The 22,218-nt window shown below is 32.7% G+C and overlaps 3 protein-coding genes, 1 long non-coding RNA gene and 1 pseudogene across 9 annotated transcripts; 2 read left to right on the top strand and 3 right to left on the bottom strand.

Moving 5' to 3' along the window:
- Window positions 1–5,223: 5,223 nt before the first annotated feature.
- Window positions 5,224–7,759, top strand: LOC142505801 (protein OXIDATIVE STRESS 3 LIKE 1-like). Its single transcript, XM_075618909.1, has 2 exons — window positions 5,224–5,604; window positions 7,097–7,759. Exons 1-2 carry the CDS (start codon window positions 5,294–5,296, stop codon window positions 7,566–7,568), a joined length of 783 nt encoding a protein of 260 aa, XP_075475024.1. The 5' UTR covers window positions 5,224–5,293; the 3' UTR covers window positions 7,569–7,759.
- LOC142505802 (uncharacterized) lies at window positions 5,671–7,090 on the bottom strand. Its single transcript, XR_012804500.1, has 2 exons — window positions 6,333–7,090; window positions 5,671–6,210 (listed from the first exon to the last, which is right to left on the bottom strand). It is a non-coding gene; the product is annotated as an uncharacterized LOC142505802 (long non-coding RNA).
- A 3,087-nt stretch (window positions 7,760–10,846) lies between the features above and the next one.
- On the top strand, window positions 10,847–12,534 carry LOC142504892 (uncharacterized; annotated as a pseudogene).
- Window positions 12,535–12,675: 141 nt separating this feature from the next.
- LOC142505590 (pyrroline-5-carboxylate reductase) lies at window positions 12,676–16,477 on the bottom strand. 3 transcript variants are annotated; one of them, XM_075618634.1, is made up of 9 exons: window positions 16,348–16,392; window positions 15,712–15,779; window positions 15,262–15,472; window positions 14,626–14,674; window positions 14,004–14,095; window positions 13,761–13,833; window positions 13,434–13,554; window positions 13,216–13,321; window positions 12,676–13,003 (listed from the first exon to the last, which is right to left on the bottom strand). In XM_075618634.1, the coding sequence occupies exons 3-9, from the start codon at window positions 15,460–15,462 to the stop codon at window positions 12,815–12,817; spliced, it is 831 nt and encodes a 276-aa protein (XP_075474749.1). In that variant the 5' UTR covers window positions 15,463–15,472; window positions 15,712–15,779; window positions 16,348–16,392; the 3' UTR covers window positions 12,676–12,814. The 3 variants fall into 3 exon arrangements, with proteins under 3 accessions (XP_075474749.1, XP_075474747.1, XP_075474748.1); XM_075618632.1 differs by lacking the exon at window positions 15,712–15,779 and having other exon boundaries at window positions 16,348–16,477; XM_075618633.1 differs by lacking the exon at window positions 15,712–15,779 and having other exon boundaries at window positions 16,313–16,420.
- A 1,712-nt stretch (window positions 16,478–18,189) lies between these two features.
- On the bottom strand, window positions 18,190–20,837 carry LOC142506095 (AUGMIN subunit 1-like). 4 transcript variants are annotated; one of them, XM_075619243.1, is made up of 7 exons: window positions 20,694–20,823; window positions 19,741–20,064; window positions 19,332–19,464; window positions 19,116–19,250; window positions 18,864–18,987; window positions 18,634–18,771; window positions 18,192–18,551 (listed from the first exon to the last, which is right to left on the bottom strand). In XM_075619243.1, exons 2-7 carry the CDS (start codon window positions 20,024–20,026, stop codon window positions 18,444–18,446), a joined length of 924 nt encoding a protein of 307 aa, XP_075475358.1. In that variant the 5' UTR covers window positions 20,027–20,064; window positions 20,694–20,823; the 3' UTR covers window positions 18,192–18,443. The 4 variants fall into 4 exon arrangements, with proteins under 4 accessions (XP_075475359.1, XP_075475358.1, XP_075475357.1 ...); XM_075619242.1 differs by having other exon boundaries at window positions 19,741–20,076; window positions 20,694–20,815; XM_075619240.1 differs by having other exon boundaries at window positions 18,193–18,551; window positions 19,741–20,071; window positions 20,694–20,837.
- Window positions 20,838–22,218: the final 1,381 nt, after the last annotated feature.

Below are 22,218 nucleotides of genomic sequence, written 5' to 3'. Positions count from 1 at the left end.
TTTTTTGTTATTTATGAGCTCTGCATTGTTTTCTTTTTTCTTTTTTGTAGAAATTCGTATTTTTATAAAAATATCGATTATTTCGCTCGATAACCGAAATAACTGATATGATTAATTCGATTTCTATGAATATTTCGGTAGGTTCAGTTATTCGAAAATAAAATCGATTATGTAACTTTTTGGTTCGGTCAATAACCGAATAGAGAGATTGCACACCCTCCTATTGCTGGACATTTTAATAGAAATGCAGGGCATGAGAATCGAACTGAGTTTAGTCAAAATTATTGAGAGACTCAACCGCCGAACCAAATGTATATATTTTCCCATTTGGGGTTAAATAATATATTTAATAAAAAAAATCCTATATAGGACTCTTGTTTTTTAAAACTTTTGAGTAAACGTGAACAATCAATAGAACAAGACAGATGCATACAAATTTGTATTTGAAAGTATCCTTTTGATGGAAAAATCACACAAGGCCAGGCAATTTGCATATGCTCGTCGTTGTTCTTGAGTGTCAAATATTTGATCAAAAACTTGTTCTGATGAAGGTTGTGGAACTTCATTATCTGGTTCAACTAGAAATTCATCAGATCGACATTCCTTCCGAAGAAAATTGTGCATCCGGCACAAGCCAATAGAAGCTCCGTCTGCATTGTATATGGAAATGGAATAGCTGTTTTGAATATTTTGAACCGCGATTTAAATATACCAAATATCCTCTCAATGACGTTCCTCGAAAAGGCATGACGAAGATTGAACAATTCTTTTACATCTCCAGGATGACTACCTTGGCCAGTGAATTCTTGGAGATGATAACGAACACCTCTAAAAAGAGCCAAGAATTGATGTCGATTTGCATATCCACAATCCACTAAAAAAATTTACTTATCGAATCATATTTGTAGAATCAATTAACCAATGGATAACACATATGATCTTGGAAATTACAACATTTTTAGATAAGTAGCATATAAAACAAAAAACATACCTTGTAGCACTTTAAGCCCGTTATTTCTTGCTAAAACATCTGTCAATATGTTTGAATCATGGGCACCCACTGAACACATAAATAAATTGTAAATCAAAGTTACAAGCTGCTAAAACACTTTGAGAAATTGTCCTATGACGATTACAATAACTGTTAATATCATGCCCAAACACTGTTGCTGGAATATGAGTGTCATCAATAGCCCCAATGCAATCCTACAATAAGAAAAACATAATAAAAATTTTGGTACTTATAATAATAACAACTAAAAAAATTTAATCACTTACCTTAAAATAAGGATAAAATATTGTAACGTTTGTACTGTTGTGTATTCTATGGATTACGTGTTTGAAAATTTTCAAATTAATGAAAAATTCGGTCTTTGGATGACTCATTCGTGATTGATTCAGTTTTACTCCCTTTACCAGATTTGAATACAAATTTTTTATTATGTTGTAAATAGTGTAGAAACTAATGAGATAATATAAATTTCATATATATCAAAGAATGAATAAAAGACATGTTTATATATATACAAGATATAAACCTAAGACATATATGGCATAGTTTGGTACACATGATAGGATAAATAGGTGATAAATAATATAAGGATAAGTTAAGGATAAATAAGATGTAGGATATTATATTTAATGTTTGGTATAATTTTAATAAGAGCGATTAAATTTATATATTAGATTGTAATGACAAAATTAACTTAATCATAATAAATTTTATAATTTCAAAGTTGTTGCTTGAGTTCATATTTTTTATCTGTTCATGCGTCGATAATGCTTGCATGATTTATTTATTTTTACCTAATTTTATATATTATATAATATGATAATTGAGCCATTGATTTTGTGAGTCAAGTCAAATATCAATTTTTAAGGTTAATCGAGTGATACTAATAATTTTATTGAGATTTATAAAAATTATTTATATAATTATCTCGAATTCATTTATATAATTATCATATTATATAATATATAAAAATATTTATTTGATTTTAATTTCTACCTACTAGCATAAATTTATAAAAAATCATTTATAAATTGAGGGCAATTAAGTCATTTATATGTATTTTATCATTAAATTAAAATTATCACACCTAATAGAAGAGACATTTTATCCTTCTAAAAAATTATTTATCATGAGCTTTTTAAAAAGGTACCAAACATGGGATAAGGAGGATTATTTATCAATCCCTCCCTTATCCCATGCACCAAACTATGCCTATAACGAATTACACGAGATAAAGGAAACATAATATATAAAATTACAAAAGATAATGCACAATATAAGATAGAAGATATATTCCAATAGGCCCCCTCAAGATGGTGAGCTCGTAGATATACCAATCTTGGAATATATAATAGAGGAAGACGCAAGCTAGGGAGGGGCTTTGTCAAAGCATCAGCCAGCTAGTCAGAGGACGAGATATCAGATAAACAACCTTACTCTGAACCAACTCACAAACAAAATGATAATCTAGAGCAATGTGTTTCATGCGAGAATAGAACACATGATTTGCACATAAATAAGTAGCACCAATGTTGTCACAGTGTATGCACCATTTGAAGTGTGATCATCGGCATCACCAGCCCAATCCGAATCACAGTAGGCATGTATGGAAGGGAAGTGATGTTGTCAGAGAAAAATACCATAGGAACGCATACCATTAAGGTAGCGCAACAGACGTTTGACGGCCCCTCAGTGTAGAGAGGAAGGATAGGACATAAACTTTCTTTAGTTGATATGAACTTCATCTTCACTTTAATTTCATCCTTCAGACTGATTTTTTCAAATCGATTGTTCAGTTCTAGCTAGATCAATAGGTTGATCAGTCGATATTGTTTCATCAAATACAATATGCACAGATTTTTCAACATTTAGAGTTCTTTTGTTAAATACTCGATATGCTTTTCTAACTGAAAAATAATTGAGAAATATACTATCATGTAACTTAGCATCAAATGCAGTCAGATGATTTTCACCATTGTTGTGGATAAAATATTTGCGACAAAAAATTTTGAAGTAGGATACCAAGGTTGCTTGCCATGCCAGATCTCATATGGTTTTTTGCAATGTTTCTTGTTAAAAATTGATCTGTTTTGAGTTTAGCATGCATTGGTCACTGCCTTAGCAACTGAACTATGTATTCTCGAGTATCGATGTCAATCAGCTAACAAAGATGTGTGCGAAAAGATACCAAACTTACATATTAGAACAGTTAAAAAATGGATTGACTATGTACACTGAACGATAAACTCAATAGTAAATAGACACAAGTTTTTTCTAGCCTAACTAAATTTCTATATCCACAAGATCAAATATTTTTTTAATCATCCAATCAAATTCTTTACCTTGTGAAATTTAAAAACTAAATACTTAATTACAAAGTTTTTCATAACAACTATAATCTTATTTAGGTTGAATGATCCAATTCTTTAGGATGGCCAATATTCCATTTTGGTCTTTGATTTGACACGAAAATAAATTATTTCCCATTTATTTATAAACTGTTTTAATTAAATTTCTTAATTCTTTTCCTTAAATTTCATAACCTGCACACAATTTTTACTTAATATTAATGTAAAAAGTTTGATTTCTATTGATTCGAATATGAAGGGATGATCATCAGGTTGGTCACTGTTTGTTGGCTAAAACTATTTTAATCACTCATCTTTAACGATATGCCAAAAAGATGGTCAACTTATGAATTCTGTATTCGCTTGGTCCAATTATACATAATCGTCCATACCAAAAAATTAAATGATTATTTTACGGGAATAATTATACTTTTCGTCTCTATTTTCTTGTTTTTTTTTCAAATGGTATTTTTCTAGGAGTTCAAACAACAAACGTCGTGTAACGAAAGAGCACGATGCTTAAAATTGAGATAGTTTATGATTATACATAAACACTAGTAGGAGAGCATATAAAATTTACAGGAGTAGGTCTTTCATAAGACGGTCTCACGGATCTTTATTCGTGAGACATATCAATAATGTTCATATTTACTATAAAAATTAATATATTTGACATAAAAAATAATAATTTTTCGTGGACTACCCATATAGAATATCCGTTTCACAAAATTGACCTGTGAGACCGTCTTACAGGAGTTTTTGTGAATTCACAGTATGTTGCAAACATAAGTGAGCAATGTATTTACGATAATTAGGGGTGGGCATAAAACCCGAAAAACCGAAAAAACCGACCGAACCGAATAATTCGGTTTAAATGGTTCGGTTTTATCGGTTTTTCGGTCGGTTATGGTTTTAAAATTTATGAAGTTCGGTTTTTCGGTTCGGTTTTCGATTTTAATCCCCAAAAAACCGAAAAACCGAACTGGCCATATTATTGTTAAATATAATGTTTTTATGTATAATGAGTCATATTATTGGTAAGTATATGACTTTTTATGTATAATGTACCTATTAAGATTTAGGAACTTAGTATCATTAACCCTCAATTTTTCAATCCGATCGTTTTCTCTTTTTTCTTACCACTCATCAGTCGATGTCTCTTTTTTTATGTATATATTTCTTTAATATTTTCGTAAGAATATTTGTATTCCATTCGAGCAGGTTGACACCTTGTTATCATTCTTATTACTGAATATTCTGTTGGATTCATGCATTTTCCGTGTTTACATAGTTAATTAGTTATATATTGTTATTATATTCGTATGACATGTTTGTACACAACACATGTTATATATATATATATATATATATATATATATATATATAAGATTAAGTCTCACAAATTAAATATTTAAAAAATACTATGATTTAGATTTTAAAGTCATAAAGTGGCATATAATTTTATTTCTCAACAAATATTAGCCAACCGTATAAACCGAACCGTAATACAAAAAAACCGAATCGAACCGTAATAAAATGGTTTGGTTTTGGACTAGAGATATTCGAAACCGAAAAACCGAACCGTTGTAGAGTAAAACCAGATCAAATCGACCGTTGTCCACCCCTAACGATAATAAAACTGGCCAAATAGGGTTTTTAAGATCGGTTGTATAATCGAATTATTAAATATAAATTCCATTTTATATTACAAAATTAGAGGATCTATTAGTTGAAGAAAAAATCCAAAAATAAATTAATAAATGGAAAGAAAATAAAGGGAGATTAGGATAAGTTTGAGATTTGATTCTTAATCCTACCCTAATTATGTTTTATACCAAATATATTATTGCCTTTTTTTAGTCAACATTGGATAAAGATAAGGCCTTCCCGAAATCAATTTCTCTATAAATTCACAAATTTGTCCAAAACAGCGATGTCCACACCATCGGAGATGAAAAATCTGGGCGATAACGATCGGTTTGAGCGATCGGGGGTTGTTAACGGCGATGTGCCTTGCGTTTCTTCGATTTACGATGCCCTGGATTTCTCCGCCGCCGATCGGAAGGATGCGCGTGTGGCGGTGGAGGAGCGGAACGGTTCTCAGTCGTCTTCCTCCATCTCATCAATAGGAAAGAACAGCGATGAGTCTTCCGGTGGCGGAGGGGACGGGGAGGAGGTGCAGAGTGAGTACAAAGTCGGGGCATTTGCTAGTTTGGATGCTTTGAAAGAAGTTTTACCGGTGAAGTAAGTTGTTTTTGTTTTCCCCTATCTCGTGAATTTGGTGAATTCTTTCAATTTTTTAGGTGGTGGTTTACTCTTTTTTTTTTATTGTGTTTTTCTACTTTGAGGCGAATTTTTTGTGGGTTTGGGCTTTGATCATTGGTAATTACGGAAAGGTTGAATTGAATCAGAGATGGTGGTGGATAATTGCTCTTCTGCTGTCTTTGTAACTGAAATTGAGTTCTTGCATATGAATCTGAACCGTAACGTTGTCTTTGTTCCACAAATTGGCTTGAAATTTCCGTTGAAAAATCTCGTGGGATTTGCGAAGTTGTTTGATTTGAGTTTTTTTTTTTTCCAACTTGATCCAGTATCTTAGTTTTCTTTCATGAATTTATGGTGTTGGAACTACAATGAATATTGAGATCTTGAATAGACTGATTTTTTCTCTACTTCTCATGACGAAACTGCTGGAGGCATATTTGTGTGTTTCATGCTGCTTTAGATTATAGAATTACATGGCTGATTTGCTGGTGTAAATGACTCTGTTTCATATTACTTCTCATGTATGGATTAATTTATATTTGGGGATCAGGACATCATTATCTGTTAAGTGTTATACTTAATATACTAATACTACATCCTAATGATCTGGTGCATTATTAATAATAAGTACTTTCTACTAACCATGTAATACAATACAGAAGTTATGGTTTATTAAAGACACATTTTTGTAGTTTCTTTAAAGTTACAGAGAATGTATAAAAATTATATTATGAGATAATATATTTATGCTGTTAGCAATAATCTTTGGCGCATAACTCTTTTTGGGAGTGAGCAAAGACAATAGACAAGGGAGCAAACTTTTTCTTAGTAAAATTACGCTTGAAGTTTCGATTCTTTTTTCGGTTGAGGGTAGGCAACGGCCTCTTTTGTCACCCACTGGTTCTGTCCCTTGAAGTAATCTTATCATTATTATTGGTGTTATTATTATTGCCACTTAATTGGGAATAATGATTTTGGCTGCGTGCTAGAATGATTGTTGGGAACTATCAATTCCAGGACCAGTCGATCCTAACTTGTCAAGTTGCTATGTATGTGTAGCTTCAATAATGCGAGAACGGGAATTTTTGTTTCTCATACCAAGTATATGTCAGAAATTTGTTGATGAAAAGAATAACTCTGGTGTCTGAATTTTGAATCCGTCCAACCACCAATAGCTGCTTAACTACCTCTCTACCTGTTTTTTTGTCCTCCAAAATGTCTTTAAGTTTTGCTTGTCTTTTTTGGTTTGGCTATGTTTGCTTTTGACCTTAATCTGGTTCTTTATTACTTTTTGGTTGCATAATGTCACTGTTTGTTTAGCTCTATGGCATTTTTTCCTTTGTGTTCTCTTGAAATGAACCACATAAACTATGCTCTAAATTATCTTACTGGCATGTTAGTTGATGTGCACCATCTCTGCATTTCCTTTCTCTAGTGAGATTAATTTCTTATGGTTTGTCACCCATTTCAGGAGAGGTATATCCAAGTTCTATTGGGGTAAATCCGTATCTTTTGCCTCTCTTTCCGATGCTGCATCCTGCTCCTCTATTAAAGACATCGCTAAACCAGAAGATGCATACACTAGGAAACGAAAGAACATGATGGCATATAATAACTACTGGGATAAGAAACACGACAACTTCTCGAGCAGCAGACGTGGAGGACTATCAAAAAGACCAAACAACTCTATGAGTATGTTAGCTCTTGCTGCACCGTCTAATTGCCCCGAGAGTTGTTCTGGCGAAACGTCTAACTCTAACTCACCATCATCTGGTTGCTGCCTTCCTCCTCTGCCACCCCATTCAAGAATTGCTATATTTAACGAACTATCATCCACACCCCCTACTGATAACTTTTGTTCATGGCGGTCCATGTCCTTAGCTGATCTTCGAGGTGGCGCTGCTGCTGAAGATTCAGAAAATATCAGCATCCCTGGAATATGAGTCGATATTAATGGCACATGAATCAAGTCTGTAAATCCCTTTTCCTTAATTTCCAGTGTCACCCTATGGGTCTAAATTATGATGATCATGGAAGGTCACGGAGGTGGTGACCTTTTACTTTTTTTTAGTTGTTTGGGCTAGATCACTCGTGGATCTCAATCACGTATAATATTATCATATTTCTTTCTTTATACGTACCTAGTTTGACTGGAATTCCGACTGAAGTCATGTGAAAGTAGTTTATTTTTTATTTTTTTTTTAAGGATGTGAATGAAGTGATCTTTTTCTTCCTTTCCTTGGTCAATATTACCATTTCTATATCTACTCGACAGAATCACGTGCGAGTCACGTGACATGTCTATTAAAAAAGGAAAAAAACATCACGTTAGTTCTTGAGTCTTTAAAAAATCAGACAAAGTCTTCTATCAGATGAGATAAATATGCTTGAATTTTTATAATATAAAGATGCAGTGTACTTTATTTTTTTTTAAAATGAATATTGTATTAGCATATAAAGGAGTTTTATGACTTAGAATTTTCAAAAAATTGTTGATGCAATTCCATAATTAATGAAAAAAATATGTTTAAGCAATTCCATCGATAGATATAATTATTGAAAAATTAATTGTATCTAATATTAGCATTAACAGTTAATTTAATTTCACATTTTATTATTCTATTTATCATGTTTAATTTGATATATATATATATATATATTTGCTTGAATTACTATCAATATTTTTTGGACAATGTTAATGCTGGTGACATCAAATTTTTCAGAAATTTGCATTGTGTTGGTACAACATATTACAATTATATTGATTAAGAGGTATTATAACATTAGCTAAAGAAAGACTATAAACAATATTTTCCACAACCAAAATTATTATACATTTAGAACTTAAACACTCACCGTCGACTCCATAACCGAGAACTTCAATGAAAATTGATTTTAGTGCGTCTCATGATTTTTCGACTTATGAGAAACCTAAATGAAATCATTTAGCTAAGATTTTGAAATTCTCGATCGTGAAAAAATGGTTGATCTTTGGCAAACCTTTTGGGAAATATATCACAAAAACTCTTATGAGATCGTTACGCATGTCAATTTTGTGAGACATATTTTCGATATAACCCTTAAAAAATATTAATTTTTATGTCATAATTATTAATTTTTATTGCAAGTATGGACCAGATCGACTCATACAATAGAGACCATTTTTAAAGGAGAACTATCATTGGAAGACTTAAGGAGCAATGATGAATTTTAAAATTTAGTATAATTGTGCGGTGATGATTGTAGGAACAAGCACTTGCTACTTTACCAATAGCTATAGCTGGTCATAACTGTGCAACTCATATATTTTAAATTGTATCGTCGCTCAAGCACTACTTTCGATTGCTTTACCAGCCGAGATAATGATTGCTGCCCAACAATCTCTCACCCAATAATTACACTTCTTGCAAGCAATCCGAATCGGACCCATGAAATTGACTATGATATCAATTATAAGATCGGGCGTTTGCCGCTTTATCAAAAGTTATAGCTGATGATAAAAATACAACTCAAATCTTTTAAACCTTATAACAGCTCAAACACCACGTTTCGATTGCTATATAAGAAAAGACAATTATTGCAACTCAACAATGACCTTAAAAAAGATAAGGATAAATGTTTTTCCCCCACAGTTTCATTTTATGTTTCTTATTTGAACTCGTTAATTCTGGCAGTTGGATACGTGGTTCATTGCTCAGATTTGACATTAATTTGATGGTAACCATATGATTATAAATTGTATAATCAATTATTATTATTATTGTTATTTTGCCTAAAATTAAGTAGGAAATAAGATGATATAAAATGAAATTAATTCCTAGCAACTCGAGTCCAAGGATGATTGGCAACCATTGCAATTGAAAAATGAAAAAATGAAGGGGCCGGGCCCATTAAGATTAGGCCCAAACCATGGTTTTTTTTTAAATAATAAATCCTCTGCCACATTCATTAAAAGAGCTAGCCCACCTATGTTTTTCAACTCAACATATACTTACATATTAGAATGTTATGTATGATAAACTAGAAAGAGAAAAACCATGTTTTTATTATTCATAAATGTTGTAAAACAAATTTGTTGAAAATAGATAAAATTTAATACTAAAAATTGTCATTCTGTTCCTAGTGAATTAGTAATAAAAGTCATTGGTACTAAAATCTATGAAAACTATAGAGTGTGTCTCATGTGAGACGGGTCAACCCTACCAATATTCACGATAAAAAGTAATACTCTTAGCATAAAAAGTAATACTTTTTCATGGATGACCCAAATAAAGATCTGTCTCACAAAATACGATCTGTGAGACCGTCTCACACAAGTTTTTGTCAAAGCTATATTTGAAAAATGTGTAGTAAGTGTCGATGATTAGTAGCTTATCTGATACCAATGTTCTAATTATAGGATAAGGTCTTGAGTTCGAAACATAATTTTAACAATTTTCTTGTCCATGCACATCTCCTTGCACCCTTTCTAGTTGATACTAAATTCTATAAAACCTATATCTGAAAAATGTGTAGTAGGTTCTGATGCTAGTTCATCCGACATCAAGATTTAAAACCCGAGATCTAATTGTAACAATTGTCTTGTTCATGCACATCCCCACACACCCCCTAGAAAATAAATTATATGTGAATAGGAAGATCTAAAATAGCTAAAGTACATGTGGTTTATTTTGATATCGTTTGAAGTTGTACATTATTAATCTAACGATAATTTATCTTATCTAATAGCATGTTTACTTGGTCATATTATTTATATATCTACTAATTATTTATTTTACATCAATCAAATTATTGAATTTAAATTACAATATTACCCTTATTAAATATTGTTATTGATATTTTTATTAATTATTAAAAAAACAAAATGATATTTTATCATCTTATCTCAAATTTAATCAACCAAACAAAAAAAACTATTATTTATCAATCAAACCAAATAATATATGTATATTATCATTTGATATTTCTTTTTAATTATATTAGATTATTTATCTCTACATTGTTATCTTATCTTCAATTTCAAACATTGCCTTAGTTTATTGATTAATATTGGTCCTTTTTTGCTTTTGGAATGTTTCATGTATGAAGAAGTGAATATCAAATAAAGAAACAACTGTTCTTCCATGTTCGAACAATAATGAAGAATTAGAAAGATACATAATTTACAGTCAAATTAAAAGGGATAATAAAAAACCAAGAGTGAGATTATGATACAAATTATGACAATGAACCGCACGAAAAATATAAATATATCATCATGCAAATAGCAATTTGATTCAACTCTGCCTCTGTCAAAAAGTATAGAAATATAGGTGTTAAGTAGCACTAAATTAAGCACTGGTGTGGATCTTGTCTATCCTTGATTGAGTGCAATTTTTGTGATGGAATGTGAATATAATTTTTTCCCATTATTCACTCATCTATCTGTCAAGAATTGGCCTAGTACATTTCTTGGAAGTAAATGTGAAGTCTCAACTTAATATTTCTACACTTCCTCTCATAACCATGTAATTACTATGATGGCCAATGGATCGAGAGAAGCTTCAACTTCTTCCTCTACATTAGTCCCCTCGGTAATTATCGAGACTTTGGTGGACAGTGGTGCAAAATCTTTGAGGCGGAAGACTCAGAGAGTACCACCATCACTGCGACTGAAGCAGCAGCACCAGCAGCATAGGGAGCATTGTGTACGAATCAATGGTGGTTTCACTTGGTCCTTGCCACCATGAGAAACCTTTTCTTCAACAAGTGGAGGAATACAAGCAGAAATCCCTCGCTATGTTTGTTTCCGGCAGTGGCAGAGATGAGGGATTCTTTTACAGCTAGATTTTCGAGCAAATCCATGAAATCAGGAGTTGCTACATCGGAGTGTCGACGGATTTGTACGATGATGAGGTGCTCTGTATAATGATGCTTCGCGATTCTTGCTTCCTCATATGTTACATGAAGGCAGCCATGGGGGACAGGGAAATAAACTTTCATACTATCCATCTTGGAGCTTCTGCAAGTCCCTTAATGGATCCTGATATGTATATGCTCGAGAATCAAATCCCATATTCAGTCATCAAGCTCTTGATCGAGTCAATATTCGGTGGAAATGAAGGGAAATCTTTGTCTGCAAGTACTTTAGCAGTGTGAGCTTTGGGGAAGACCAGATTCTTGAAAAAATTCCTCGGGAAGATGATAAAGAGGAAGAGCCTCTTCACCTTTAGAAGCCTTCCAAAAGATATTCTCCGGAGACTCGTCAAGGAAGAAAAGCAAAAAAAACAACCAAGATTCCTACAATTTCAGAAATCTTAACAGTGGGTTTCGTTGTGTGAACGATCTGAAAGAAAAGGGAAAAAACTTCAAACCGAGTTCAAACTGTTTGGCAGATGTCCGGTTTGAATCTCATGCCTTCTAAGGACAGCTTAAGCTACACATTTGGTCTGTCAGCTCTGATGACATAGTATTCTTCGCGAACATGGTAGCATTAGCATTCGAAATGTCCCCAGGAACCAGAGCCAACTTCACCATCACATCCTACATTAATTTCATGAAAACATTGATAGAGAGCTCCAAGGATGTGAAGGAGCTTAAAGAAAAGGGAATATTATTCGGTAACCTTGGCAATGACGAGGAAGTGTTACAGTGTTTCAAGAAATTGATACGTTTGGAGTCGACAGTGTATCTTTTCGACGATGTTACGATGAAAATTGAAAAACACTGGAACAGCAAGGCAAAAACATGGATGGCGGAGCTGATTCCATGGACTGTTATTGCTTTGCTCGTTGCCATTTTTATCCTTGTCTTAACTTTCATCCAAACTTACTACGTCGTCTGGCATGGTTAACTTAGTTTTCCTATAATTCATCTAACACAATTACTAAATGTCCTCGAGGATCCAACAACGTTGCACATGATGAATATCCTATCAACTAGACTATAGTTCTCTCATTTAGTAGTCATGTTTTGGTTTGTCCCGAAAAATTGTATTATTATCGATATCTTTTTTTAAATTGGAGTTTCAAAAATAACAAATGTAGCAACATTCGAAAGTAGACCAAGACGAACAACACTCATATTTCTTAATAGAACTAGTATTTTTGAAAAATCAGAAATCAGAACTGCCATCTGCTTAATGAAGAGAGAGGGAGATAGATGATGCAAACTAAAGCTTTTTTGATATGCGAAGAGGTCAACAAGAAGCCTAGCTCTGAGAAAGTTCTCGGCTTCGCTTTGAGGCAGCAACAACAGCATTCATCAGGATCCCACGAAAACCAGCCTTCTCCAACTCGTGAATACCAGCTATGGTTGTGCCACCAGGCGATGCAACATCATCTTTCAACTGACCAGGATGCTTCCCCACGTTGGCTACCATTGACGCTGCTCCTAAAACCTGCAACAGGCACATAGTTCTTTACCATATTCTACATATTTACTGCTAGTACAGAAACGGAAACCAAAAGTTCAAAGTAAGTGAATAAAATTAAATTCATATATAGCTAATTCATTCTTAAGCAGAGGTGTAAAACTAAGCATCTCTAGTTGTACTAAAATGGTAAGTGAGTGGAATTGTTTAGGAAAAACTTTATGCATGCAATGGCTTACAGTTTGTGAAGCTAGACCAAGAGCCAGTTCTCGAGGCAGGCCAGCAGCTACACCACCATCAGCTAAAGCTTCTATTGCTAAATATATGTATGCTGGTCCACTACCGCTGATCAGAAATAGAAAATCACAGGGCAAAAGGCAAGAATTAAACTTTCTTTCTCTCAACTGAAAAAACAAAAACAACAAAATAAATAAATAAAAAGATTTGTCCCAAATACCTCAGGCCAGTGATTGCATCAAATAGTTTCTCATCAGCTGTCCACACTTTGCCAATTGCTCCAAATAGCTTGCCAATTATTTCTCCGTCATCCTTAGTTGCCGCTGCTCCAAGGCTTATAACTGCACAACTAAGTGGATTATGCCTCAACGTAGGCAAAAGAGCCCTAAGCTAACAATGTTCGGGGTATAACGCAACACGCTTACCAATATAGTTACAAGATAATCACAAAAATAACATGGCGTTCGATTATGAATCTGTTCAGCAATATTAGCATTCTCAGGATGATGATAAAGATAACAAGGAAAGTCATATGTGGTTGCAATACCTGATGCTGCCAAACCAACAGCAGCTGGAGTATTCGGCATTACTCTGATAAACCGACTGTGACCCGCCCACTCCTGAATATTCATATGTACCAGTAAGCATTTTAAAAAAAGTGAGCAAAATTCAACTACTAGCAATCTAGACTAATTAGTGCACATGTATTGACGTATATCCATATTCATAGAAGCATTAAGACTTGATCGTATCGATTATATATGTGAGAGATTTCACTGGACTGTACAACCTGAAGATCTTTTAGTTTGATTCCGGCAACAACGGACACCAAGAGCTGCTTCTCTGAAAGAAGTGGCCTTAACTGCAGCACTACATCTTTAACTACAGCATCAACATAATAACAGAGTTTTAATTGCATTGCCACAATATATATAATATAAGGAAATCTATCAAGTTAACCAAAGTGTACCACGAGTTAAACCTTTCAGTTTTCATATGTTAAAAATCAATTAACAATTACGTTCAAAGCGTTTACTTATATAATAAACACCGTTCAAAGATAAACCGAAGGTTCCATTCCCTCCCTTCCCAAATGAGAAAAAGAACAAAACAGGTATGCAATTCATAATGAATTTCCCATATCCTGTTTTCAAAACTTAATAAATTTTACCATTTTATCTTTTATCATGCAAAGGCATATGTTCCTTGTAAATATACGATAAACCCTATTATTTCCTCTTTATCAAATAAATTGTTCATCTGAAAAGTAAGAATAAATTAACATTTTCACCACCATCATTGCTGTTGCATGCCAAAAAAATGGAAGAAGCTCAAAGATACACCATCAGAAGAATAGGAAAGTAAAAATTAAATATACCAAATTGGAGATACACCAGGAGAAAGAAGCATACCAACTTGAGGTTTCACAGAGAATATGATCACATCGCTGTCTTCAACCACCTACCTTCGAGACAAGCAATTCAAACAAAAGAGCTAACAAGTTAGTTGTAGGGAAATTCTAAATTAGCAAGTTCATCAAAATGGTGCCACAGCGTAGTTCTTTGCAAAGGTCACTTTACATAATCAGTTGGCACTGCATGTATTTATAAATGCCTATACATGAAAAACACCAGGCAAACCATTAAAATGCAAAAGTATAAATTGAATTTCATGGCATCAGGCTATGTACTTCCAAACGTTAATAACCAATGGAAACAATTTTAGGTAGAATGTAGCGATAACACATTTTACACAAATATGAGATATGAAATTTCGATTTGTATTCAACACTTCCCTTTTTGTTATTGAATTGACAGGGTATACAAGGCCATTGAAGAATTCTAGACTCTAGACTGACTGGCATTCGAAGAAAATAAACCAGTATTGAGTGATATATTAGAAAGGAAGAAACCGAGTCCAACTGTCCAAAGTTAGGTGCATATGGTAAAATGTCATCAATTGGCACATCGCAAGAGGAGGACACACAACACACACACACACACACACACAAGGAGAGAAAGAAGAGTTGGTCCATTTACAGGGCATACCTGGTTGTTATGATCGAGTATTTTGACGCCAAAAGATTCGAATGCAGTTCGACGAGACAAGGCATGATGTGTGGTTCGAATTTGAGAACCAGGCAACAATCCTGATTTCACCACACCACTGGCAATGCTCTCAGCCAGTTTTCCAGCTCCGATAAAACCAAGCTTGTAGGAGTCAGCTGGAATTGGTACAATGTTTGCCATTCTAGTGATGCTGTAGGAACAGAAAAAAGCAAAATAAAAATTTACTGAAAAAGTTCAGAATGGTTATTTAGACCCTTGGCAACAATACAGTGTTGAGGCAAGAAACTTAACCAAATTCTATAGAACTTAAACCCATTGTTTATTATCTAGAATTAAAAATAAAAGTTTTTGGCATCCAATGAATCAGAAATAGTCGCAGGCACATTAATTTTAATCTACGAAACAAATGCATTACAGGATTAGCACTACCCGACTAATTTTCAATCTGTTCCTGCAAAACACCAACCAATCCAACTGATTGCCAGTATCTATTATTCCTAGTGATCAACATCAAGTTACAGTTAGAGATATCAAATTTTTATAAGGCAAAATCTTCTTTGATAGCACACTAGGATATGTAAACGTAATGGATATAATCAAGATTACAGTTAAAAATACGACAAGTCTCATGGCCAAACAGCATAATTTTATGCTATCTTGCATTCTCTTTTTATCATTATTAGTCAAAATTTAACCTTTGAGTGCAAAAATTCAGCAGCCTGACAATATCTGATAATTAATCCAAACACAACAATCCCGTATCTGCATGTTCAAATTAAACTGGGGGAACAGGGTACCTATCAAAAATGACCATAGTCATCTCTCTTTTGTCTTCAACTCATCAATACAACATAATAACTTAGTCCAGTAAAAATGACCACAAAAATGGAGCATCCCAGATCCAAGGCCTAATCTCGGGTCATTAGCTCAAACTTTCATTTTTCTTTCGGGAAAAATATTAAAAAACAAATCAATATAGGAATTAACCAAAACCCAGGTCCCTTTACAATCACAGATTAAAAAATCTTACCAAATGCATGAAAACGTAAATGCAAATGCGAAAACCTTTCGTAGGTATAGAACGGCGTGGCAGCGATTGAGCAGGAAAGGGGCGGAACCGAAAATTGGAGCAAGTAAAGAAAAAATGAAGTAAAAAAGAAAATGTTTATCGAATTTTTACGGGGCAAAATTCAATATTTAATAATATCATAATAAATTTAAAAAATCAACATACTAAAATTTTATTACAATAAATTAAAAAAAATCAACACACTAAAATTTTATTACATGATTCAAATCATGGTTCGCAACCGTATTTGGGGAGGTCATCGTCCCAATTCGAATGACATTTTGTGGAACTATCAGAGTTCGGATTTTTTATATATAAAATAATATAAATTGAAAATTTTAAGTAAGTATTTAAAAATATGTAAATCAAAATGAATATCATTTAAATAGATTATTTGATGAAAAAAATATTAAAATATTTTAAATTTTATTCACACTTTATTGAATTACCCAAATACTTTTCTTTTTATAATTCAAAGTTAAATACAAAAGATTAAAAAAAAAATATACCGTGTTACTTCAAATATAATGTATATTGCATTGTCCAAATATTTATCAAACACAAAATATTCTGTAAGACCGAGCGTTTTTTGTTTTATAAAAAACTACAACTAATAATAATACAAATCTTTTAAACCGCACAGCAGTTCACACACAACGTTTCGATTGTTATAACTCGACATGACAATTAACATGTTCATACCTTATATTTCTGATTACGGCATAATTTTAGGTCGATGAAATTGAGTATGACATGTGTGTGATATGAAAATGGAGAAAATGACAAATTTAAACATTAAACGTGCTTTCAAGTCATATAATAAAATACACTTTACAGCAATGCAATAGAAATCTCACACTTGTAGGCTCACTCAAAGACTCACCAATGGACCATATCGTTTTTGCTCCTGTATTCTTTCTAAAGAATCAAAAGTGGCCAACTCTACAATAAAATACTTTTTACAGCTTGCCCTGCGATTGTGTATTTAAGCATTCCAGAAAACTTTACTCATATATATTTTTTTGTTGTTCTTCCCGTTCCGTCAATTCGGTGTTTTCTGTCTACGTAACATCGCCGTCAAAGCAGGCCTCGCTCCAGTTCCCATTCCGGTCTTTCCGATGCCGTTTTTACAAACTATGGTTCAAATGTTATAGAATAATTAATTAAAAAATTGCAAATAAAAAAAACTTTTAAACGTGAAAATTCATATAAAAACTTATTTGTTGGTAAAATCTCATTTTACAAGGTTTTATAATTATTTTCTCTATAATTCAAGTAGTGTACTTAATTCAATATTTATTATTTTTATATTGAATGTCAATATATTAATCTAGTAATATTTTACATGTATTTCATGTTTTTTTTTAAATTATATTATTTTTTATTTGTTGTTTTTGTCTTTTTTCTGTGGTATTTTTATTTAATGTGGTGGTTTGCAACATAAATCATGAAGTCTCAACCTTACAGGACAGGCAAATTGTGAGTCCACGCATTGCACATTGGGATTCAAGTAAATGAGGTTCTCGGAAAAATCAGAATATGTCCAAATAGACGTTCCGTGGCAATGACTTATTTCACCAGTCAAGTCAAGCTCAAAAGTTCTACTCTATATCTATACAGCTATATAATCTTGATATCTTTAAAGAAGACAACAGAAGATCGAATAACAAGAGTAATGTCCATACTCAAATATTTGATTATGCATTCTGAATCTGAGTTAGAATACGAAACATGAGTTGCAGTTGGTGTTATTGGAATTGACATCACAGCACCTGCTCTGTTGGACTTCCAGAGGAATGAAATATTAAAGAAAACAATACAAAACAATGGCTCATATTTTTCTCAGTCAACTAAACATGCTTCCTACCCAATAAAATCAACTGGTGTATCCAGAAGTAATAACACAACATTGATAAAAATAAACGTACATATTATGTATAGAAGAACACCAAAGAGGATTTGATCAGTAGAGATAAATCACAAGGGGTAAAATAAACCTAATCAAGAGCTTGGCCTCAAGGTCCTCAACTATAAAACACGGAGTACAACAGATAGAAGCTAAAAATAACAGCGAGAAAAAGAAAACTGGACATCACTCCGAAGAAGCAAGAGCTGACTGCAACACATCTTCAAGATATTTCTCTGCAGCAGCATACTGCCTCCTTTTATCCTCAATAGCCAATGCAGCCAACGCCTTATCCTACACAAAATTTTGAAACTTCATATAAATCTAATGAAAGAACAGCTGGAAAATGCAGATAAAAGTGAGGAGAGATAAGTACAGGAGGCAAATCCTGGTAGCTTCTCAGGGTGTCCTGTATCGGTTTCGTTTTCTTCTCTAGGTCTTTCCGGTGCTCTGCCATTTCAACCAATACTCCATGACTAATCTCAGGGCTGTAGCCCACACGATTGAGCATTGCCTGCGCAAAGAATATTTATTAAGAATTGATCACTAGATCATAATAGTTATTCGTGATGGTTACAAAGATGGGGCATAGTTATGATTCTCCACCTTATAGTTAGAATACTGTTGCAAATATTGCCTTTCCTTGGAGTCCATAATGGCTACATTTGTGTTCCACTGTTCCATCTGAGCTTCGCAGGGAGCTATCTCATCTTCTAATTGTGATAGTGTTCTACCCATAAAATTAAATCAATCAAAAGAAAAGTTAAGATGTTAGGCAGCTTTATCATCTACATTAGCAATAGCCAACTTCAAAAGAAAGTCAGCAGAATGAGAAAAATCAATCACTCATGAAATCACCGTTTCAAATAAGTTAGTCTTGCTATAGCCTTTCGCGTGTAGTCAAGAAGTTCTTTGGACTCCGACTGCACTTTAGCCCTCTTTTCTTCAACTGCAGTTTTTCTCAGCGATAGGTCTGCCATAGCTACAAGAAAACTGAAGACATTTTTTCTTGCTAAGCCTGCTGAATGTACCTATAAAATTGAGCACAAAACATGGAGAATAAAGAAACCACACCTACTTAGTTCGGTGTCCCTAATATTCAATAGATTTGCCACATTGGCAAGTACTTGTGAGTATGAGACAACATTTGATGGCAAACTCTCTTGCACCAGCCCCACGTGCTCCAATATCTCTCTTATCCTCACAGCTGTGGTCATAAGAAACAGTGTAGGCCTCAGAAAAACATTGAACACATTTGGCCATAACTATAAAACAAGATATCCCAATTCAAAATCCAAATACGATTAGAAACAGATTTCTATTCTGGAAAGTTAATGACACAAATAAAATCAACCTTCTTCCAACTCTTTTGCCAATGAAGAAATGCTTAATATAAATGAAACCATGCAGTAGGATTAATGTTTACGAATTAACACACAAGTATACTCAAGGAAGGAGCAATTATAGTTCTTGGATATAGGACCTTGGGAGTGATACTCAGCTGCTTTTTGACGGAAGTCATTTGCAACAATGGTGGCAGCCTGAGTTTTAGCTTGAGAGCGGGTGGCAATATTGTGTAAGTGAGTAATGCTTCGAGGAGTGTATTCAAAATCTGGCACATCTTTCCCTGCTGCATCAAACTGAGAAACAAGCCATGCTTTCACTTCAGCAATTCGAATAGCATCAAAACCAGTGCTACCACTGTTCTTTGATGATTCCGATCCCATTATCGAGGAAGGAGCATCAGGTCGCCCTGCACTTTCGCTCATTGTTTTATTCTTCCCTTGCACTCAGTTATCCAGGAAACCTGGTTCCTTCGCTGAAAAACATAAAATATTGGAAAACCAAACAAATGCAGAAATCAATAAATCCGAAGTATAAAAAGGAATTAACGTACAGAACTTCAAGATCTCACTATAGCCTGTGCCAACTAATTCTCATCATTACTAATATTATACTCTTCATCCCTGTCTTTTCTCCCCAAAACGGGTGGTTTTCTAAATTAAATAAATGGACTCGAAGACTACTATCTTTCCCGGATTTAGTAGTAGGCATATGAATTTTGATCATTCCAAAAATGGGAACTTCTGCAAATGGGTCTTAAATTAAATGAATTTACAAGATATAATGAAACCCTAATCCGAAGAACAGCAACACATGAAAACTCTTATAATGCACCTATCTTGAACATGAATACATGACAAAAGGAAGTTAAAAAAACGTTGCTTCAATGGTACTGACACTAAAAAAGATTCCCCAATTCGCAGAAAATCTCTAACTACAGCAATATTAAACTATCTCGTGAAATGAGCATGAAACCATGATTCTGAAATTCAGCAAAAGCAAGAAAACTGAATCTCAACAGCTGATAATGACGGAGACTCAAGGGGTGAGTGCGCGCGTTTGTCGGAGCGTGAGATAGAGGAAGAATTTTACCTAGCGGCGGAAGAGAACTGGCGCGGACGCTCCGGCAGACGTGATCTGAGCTGTAGATCGCCGGCTAGAAATGGTGATTTTGACGATTTCCTTATGTGAATTCTGCCAATATAAATAGCAGAACATTTCTAAGTAATTATAATTTGTTTGGCCTTTAAATTTCTGCTAATTTGAAGAAATTGTAAAATGTTTTGTATCCATTCTTCCACGAAATCCTTTTGTAAAATTTGTTTAAAAATTTTATTATGTATTTTTTGAATCGTAATAATAATGAAACTTTATTAAGGATTTTTTTTAAAAAATTCATTAATTTTATATATAGATCAAGATTATATATTAAGTTAATACCAAAATATTTATTTATTTAATAATATGAAAATAGCCCCACAAAGATTTTAATATATATATGTGTGTGTGTGTGTTATTTTTAGAATATATTTATTCAAAATTTCCCTTTTTTTGCCTTTCAAATATTGATTGTTTAAAAAATTCAAAAAAAATTATTTTGAATACAATAAATTTTTTTTTCAAAAATATACCGAAACAGTCCTCCATTATTTTTCAAAATTTTTTTTTTGTCAAAATGATAGTGAAAGTGTATATATGTTGAGCACGATTATATATTAGGTTAACATTAAATTATTTATTTATATAATAATGTTGAAATATACACATAAAGACTTAATATTTATTTTATTTTTAAAATATAATTATTCAGCATATTTATTTTATTCAAATTAAAAAATGTGATATGTGCACTTCATAATTTTATTTAAAATATTTTAGTACTTTTGGAATCAAAACAATAAGAAACTTTATCAAGAAAATATTTTTTCTTATATATCTAGCAAGGTTATATATAAAACTAATATTAAATTACTCATTTATTTAATAACATGAAAATAGTCCAATAATATTTTTAATATTTATGTTATTCTTAATGTTATGATTGGTACAACATTTTATAAGGTAAATAAAATAATGCTAGTCTTTACAAGATTTTCGAAATAATCCTCCTTATCTTACGTTCTGTACCTTTTTAGAAAACCCATGATAATATCATGAGCCCGCGATAAATAGTTTTATACAAGGATAATGTATCCCTTTTATTAAATGTGATAATTTTAATCTAATGATAAAAAACACCACAAATGACTTAATTGCCCTCAATATATAAAAATCTTAAACTATCGTTCTCTCATTTCACCGCCCCATCAAATAAATATTTTTATTTATTTTTATATATTATATAATATGATAATTATACAAATGAACTCGAGATAATTATATAAATGATTTTTATAAATCTCAATAAAATTATTAATATCACTCGATTAACCTTAAAAATTGATATTTGACTTGACTCACAAAATCAAAAGCTCAATTATCACATTATATAATATATAAAATCAGGTAAAAATAAATAAATCATGCAAGCACTGTCGGCGCATGAACAGATAAGAAATATGAATTCAAGCAAAAACTTTGAAATTATAAACTTTATTATGATAATATTAATTTTTTC

The sequence above is a fragment of the Primulina tabacum genome, chromosome 10 (assembly GCF_025594145.1).
Source record: "Primulina tabacum isolate GXHZ01 chromosome 10, ASM2559414v2, whole genome shotgun sequence".
In the NCBI taxonomy this organism is placed as follows: Eukaryota; Viridiplantae; Streptophyta; class Magnoliopsida; order Lamiales; family Gesneriaceae; genus Primulina; species Primulina tabacum.
Note: the sequence above shows the minus strand (reverse complement) of the source record. Positions and strands in the feature narration are given on the sequence as shown.

Bases quoted from the DNA above. Each gene is read 5' to 3' on its own strand.
- LOC142505801 (XM_075618909.1), top strand. From the start codon at position 5,294: ATGTCCACACCATCGGAGATGAAAAATCTGGGCGATAACGATCGGTTT. The intron at 5,605-7,096 runs GTAAGTTGTTTT...CACCCATTTCAG, and splicing joins AAAGAAGTTTTACCGGTGAA to GAGAGGTATATCCAAGTTCT.
- LOC142505590 (XM_075618632.1), bottom strand. From the start codon at position 15,462: ATGGCAAACATTGTACCAATTCCAGCTGACTCCTACAAGCTTGGTTTT. The intron at 14,675-15,261 runs GTATGCCCTGTA...TCTCGAAGGTAG, and splicing joins TACTCGATCATAACAACCAG to GTGGTTGAAGACAGCGATGT. The intron at 13,004-13,215 runs GTAAGCCATTGC...TGCCTGTTGCAG, and splicing joins TTGGTCTAGCTTCACAAACT to GTTTTAGGAGCAGCGTCAAT.
- LOC142506095 (XM_075619240.1), bottom strand. From the start codon at position 20,026: ATGAGCGAAAGTGCAGGGCGACCTGATGCTCCTTCCTCGATAATGGGA. The intron at 19,465-19,740 runs GTCCTATATCCA...TTATGACCACAG, and splicing joins AGCTGAGTATCACTCCCAAG to CTGTGAGGATAAGAGAGATA. The intron at 18,552-18,633 runs GTACTTATCTCT...AATTTTGTGTAG, and splicing joins GCTACCAGGATTTGCCTCCT to GATAAGGCGTTGGCTGCATT.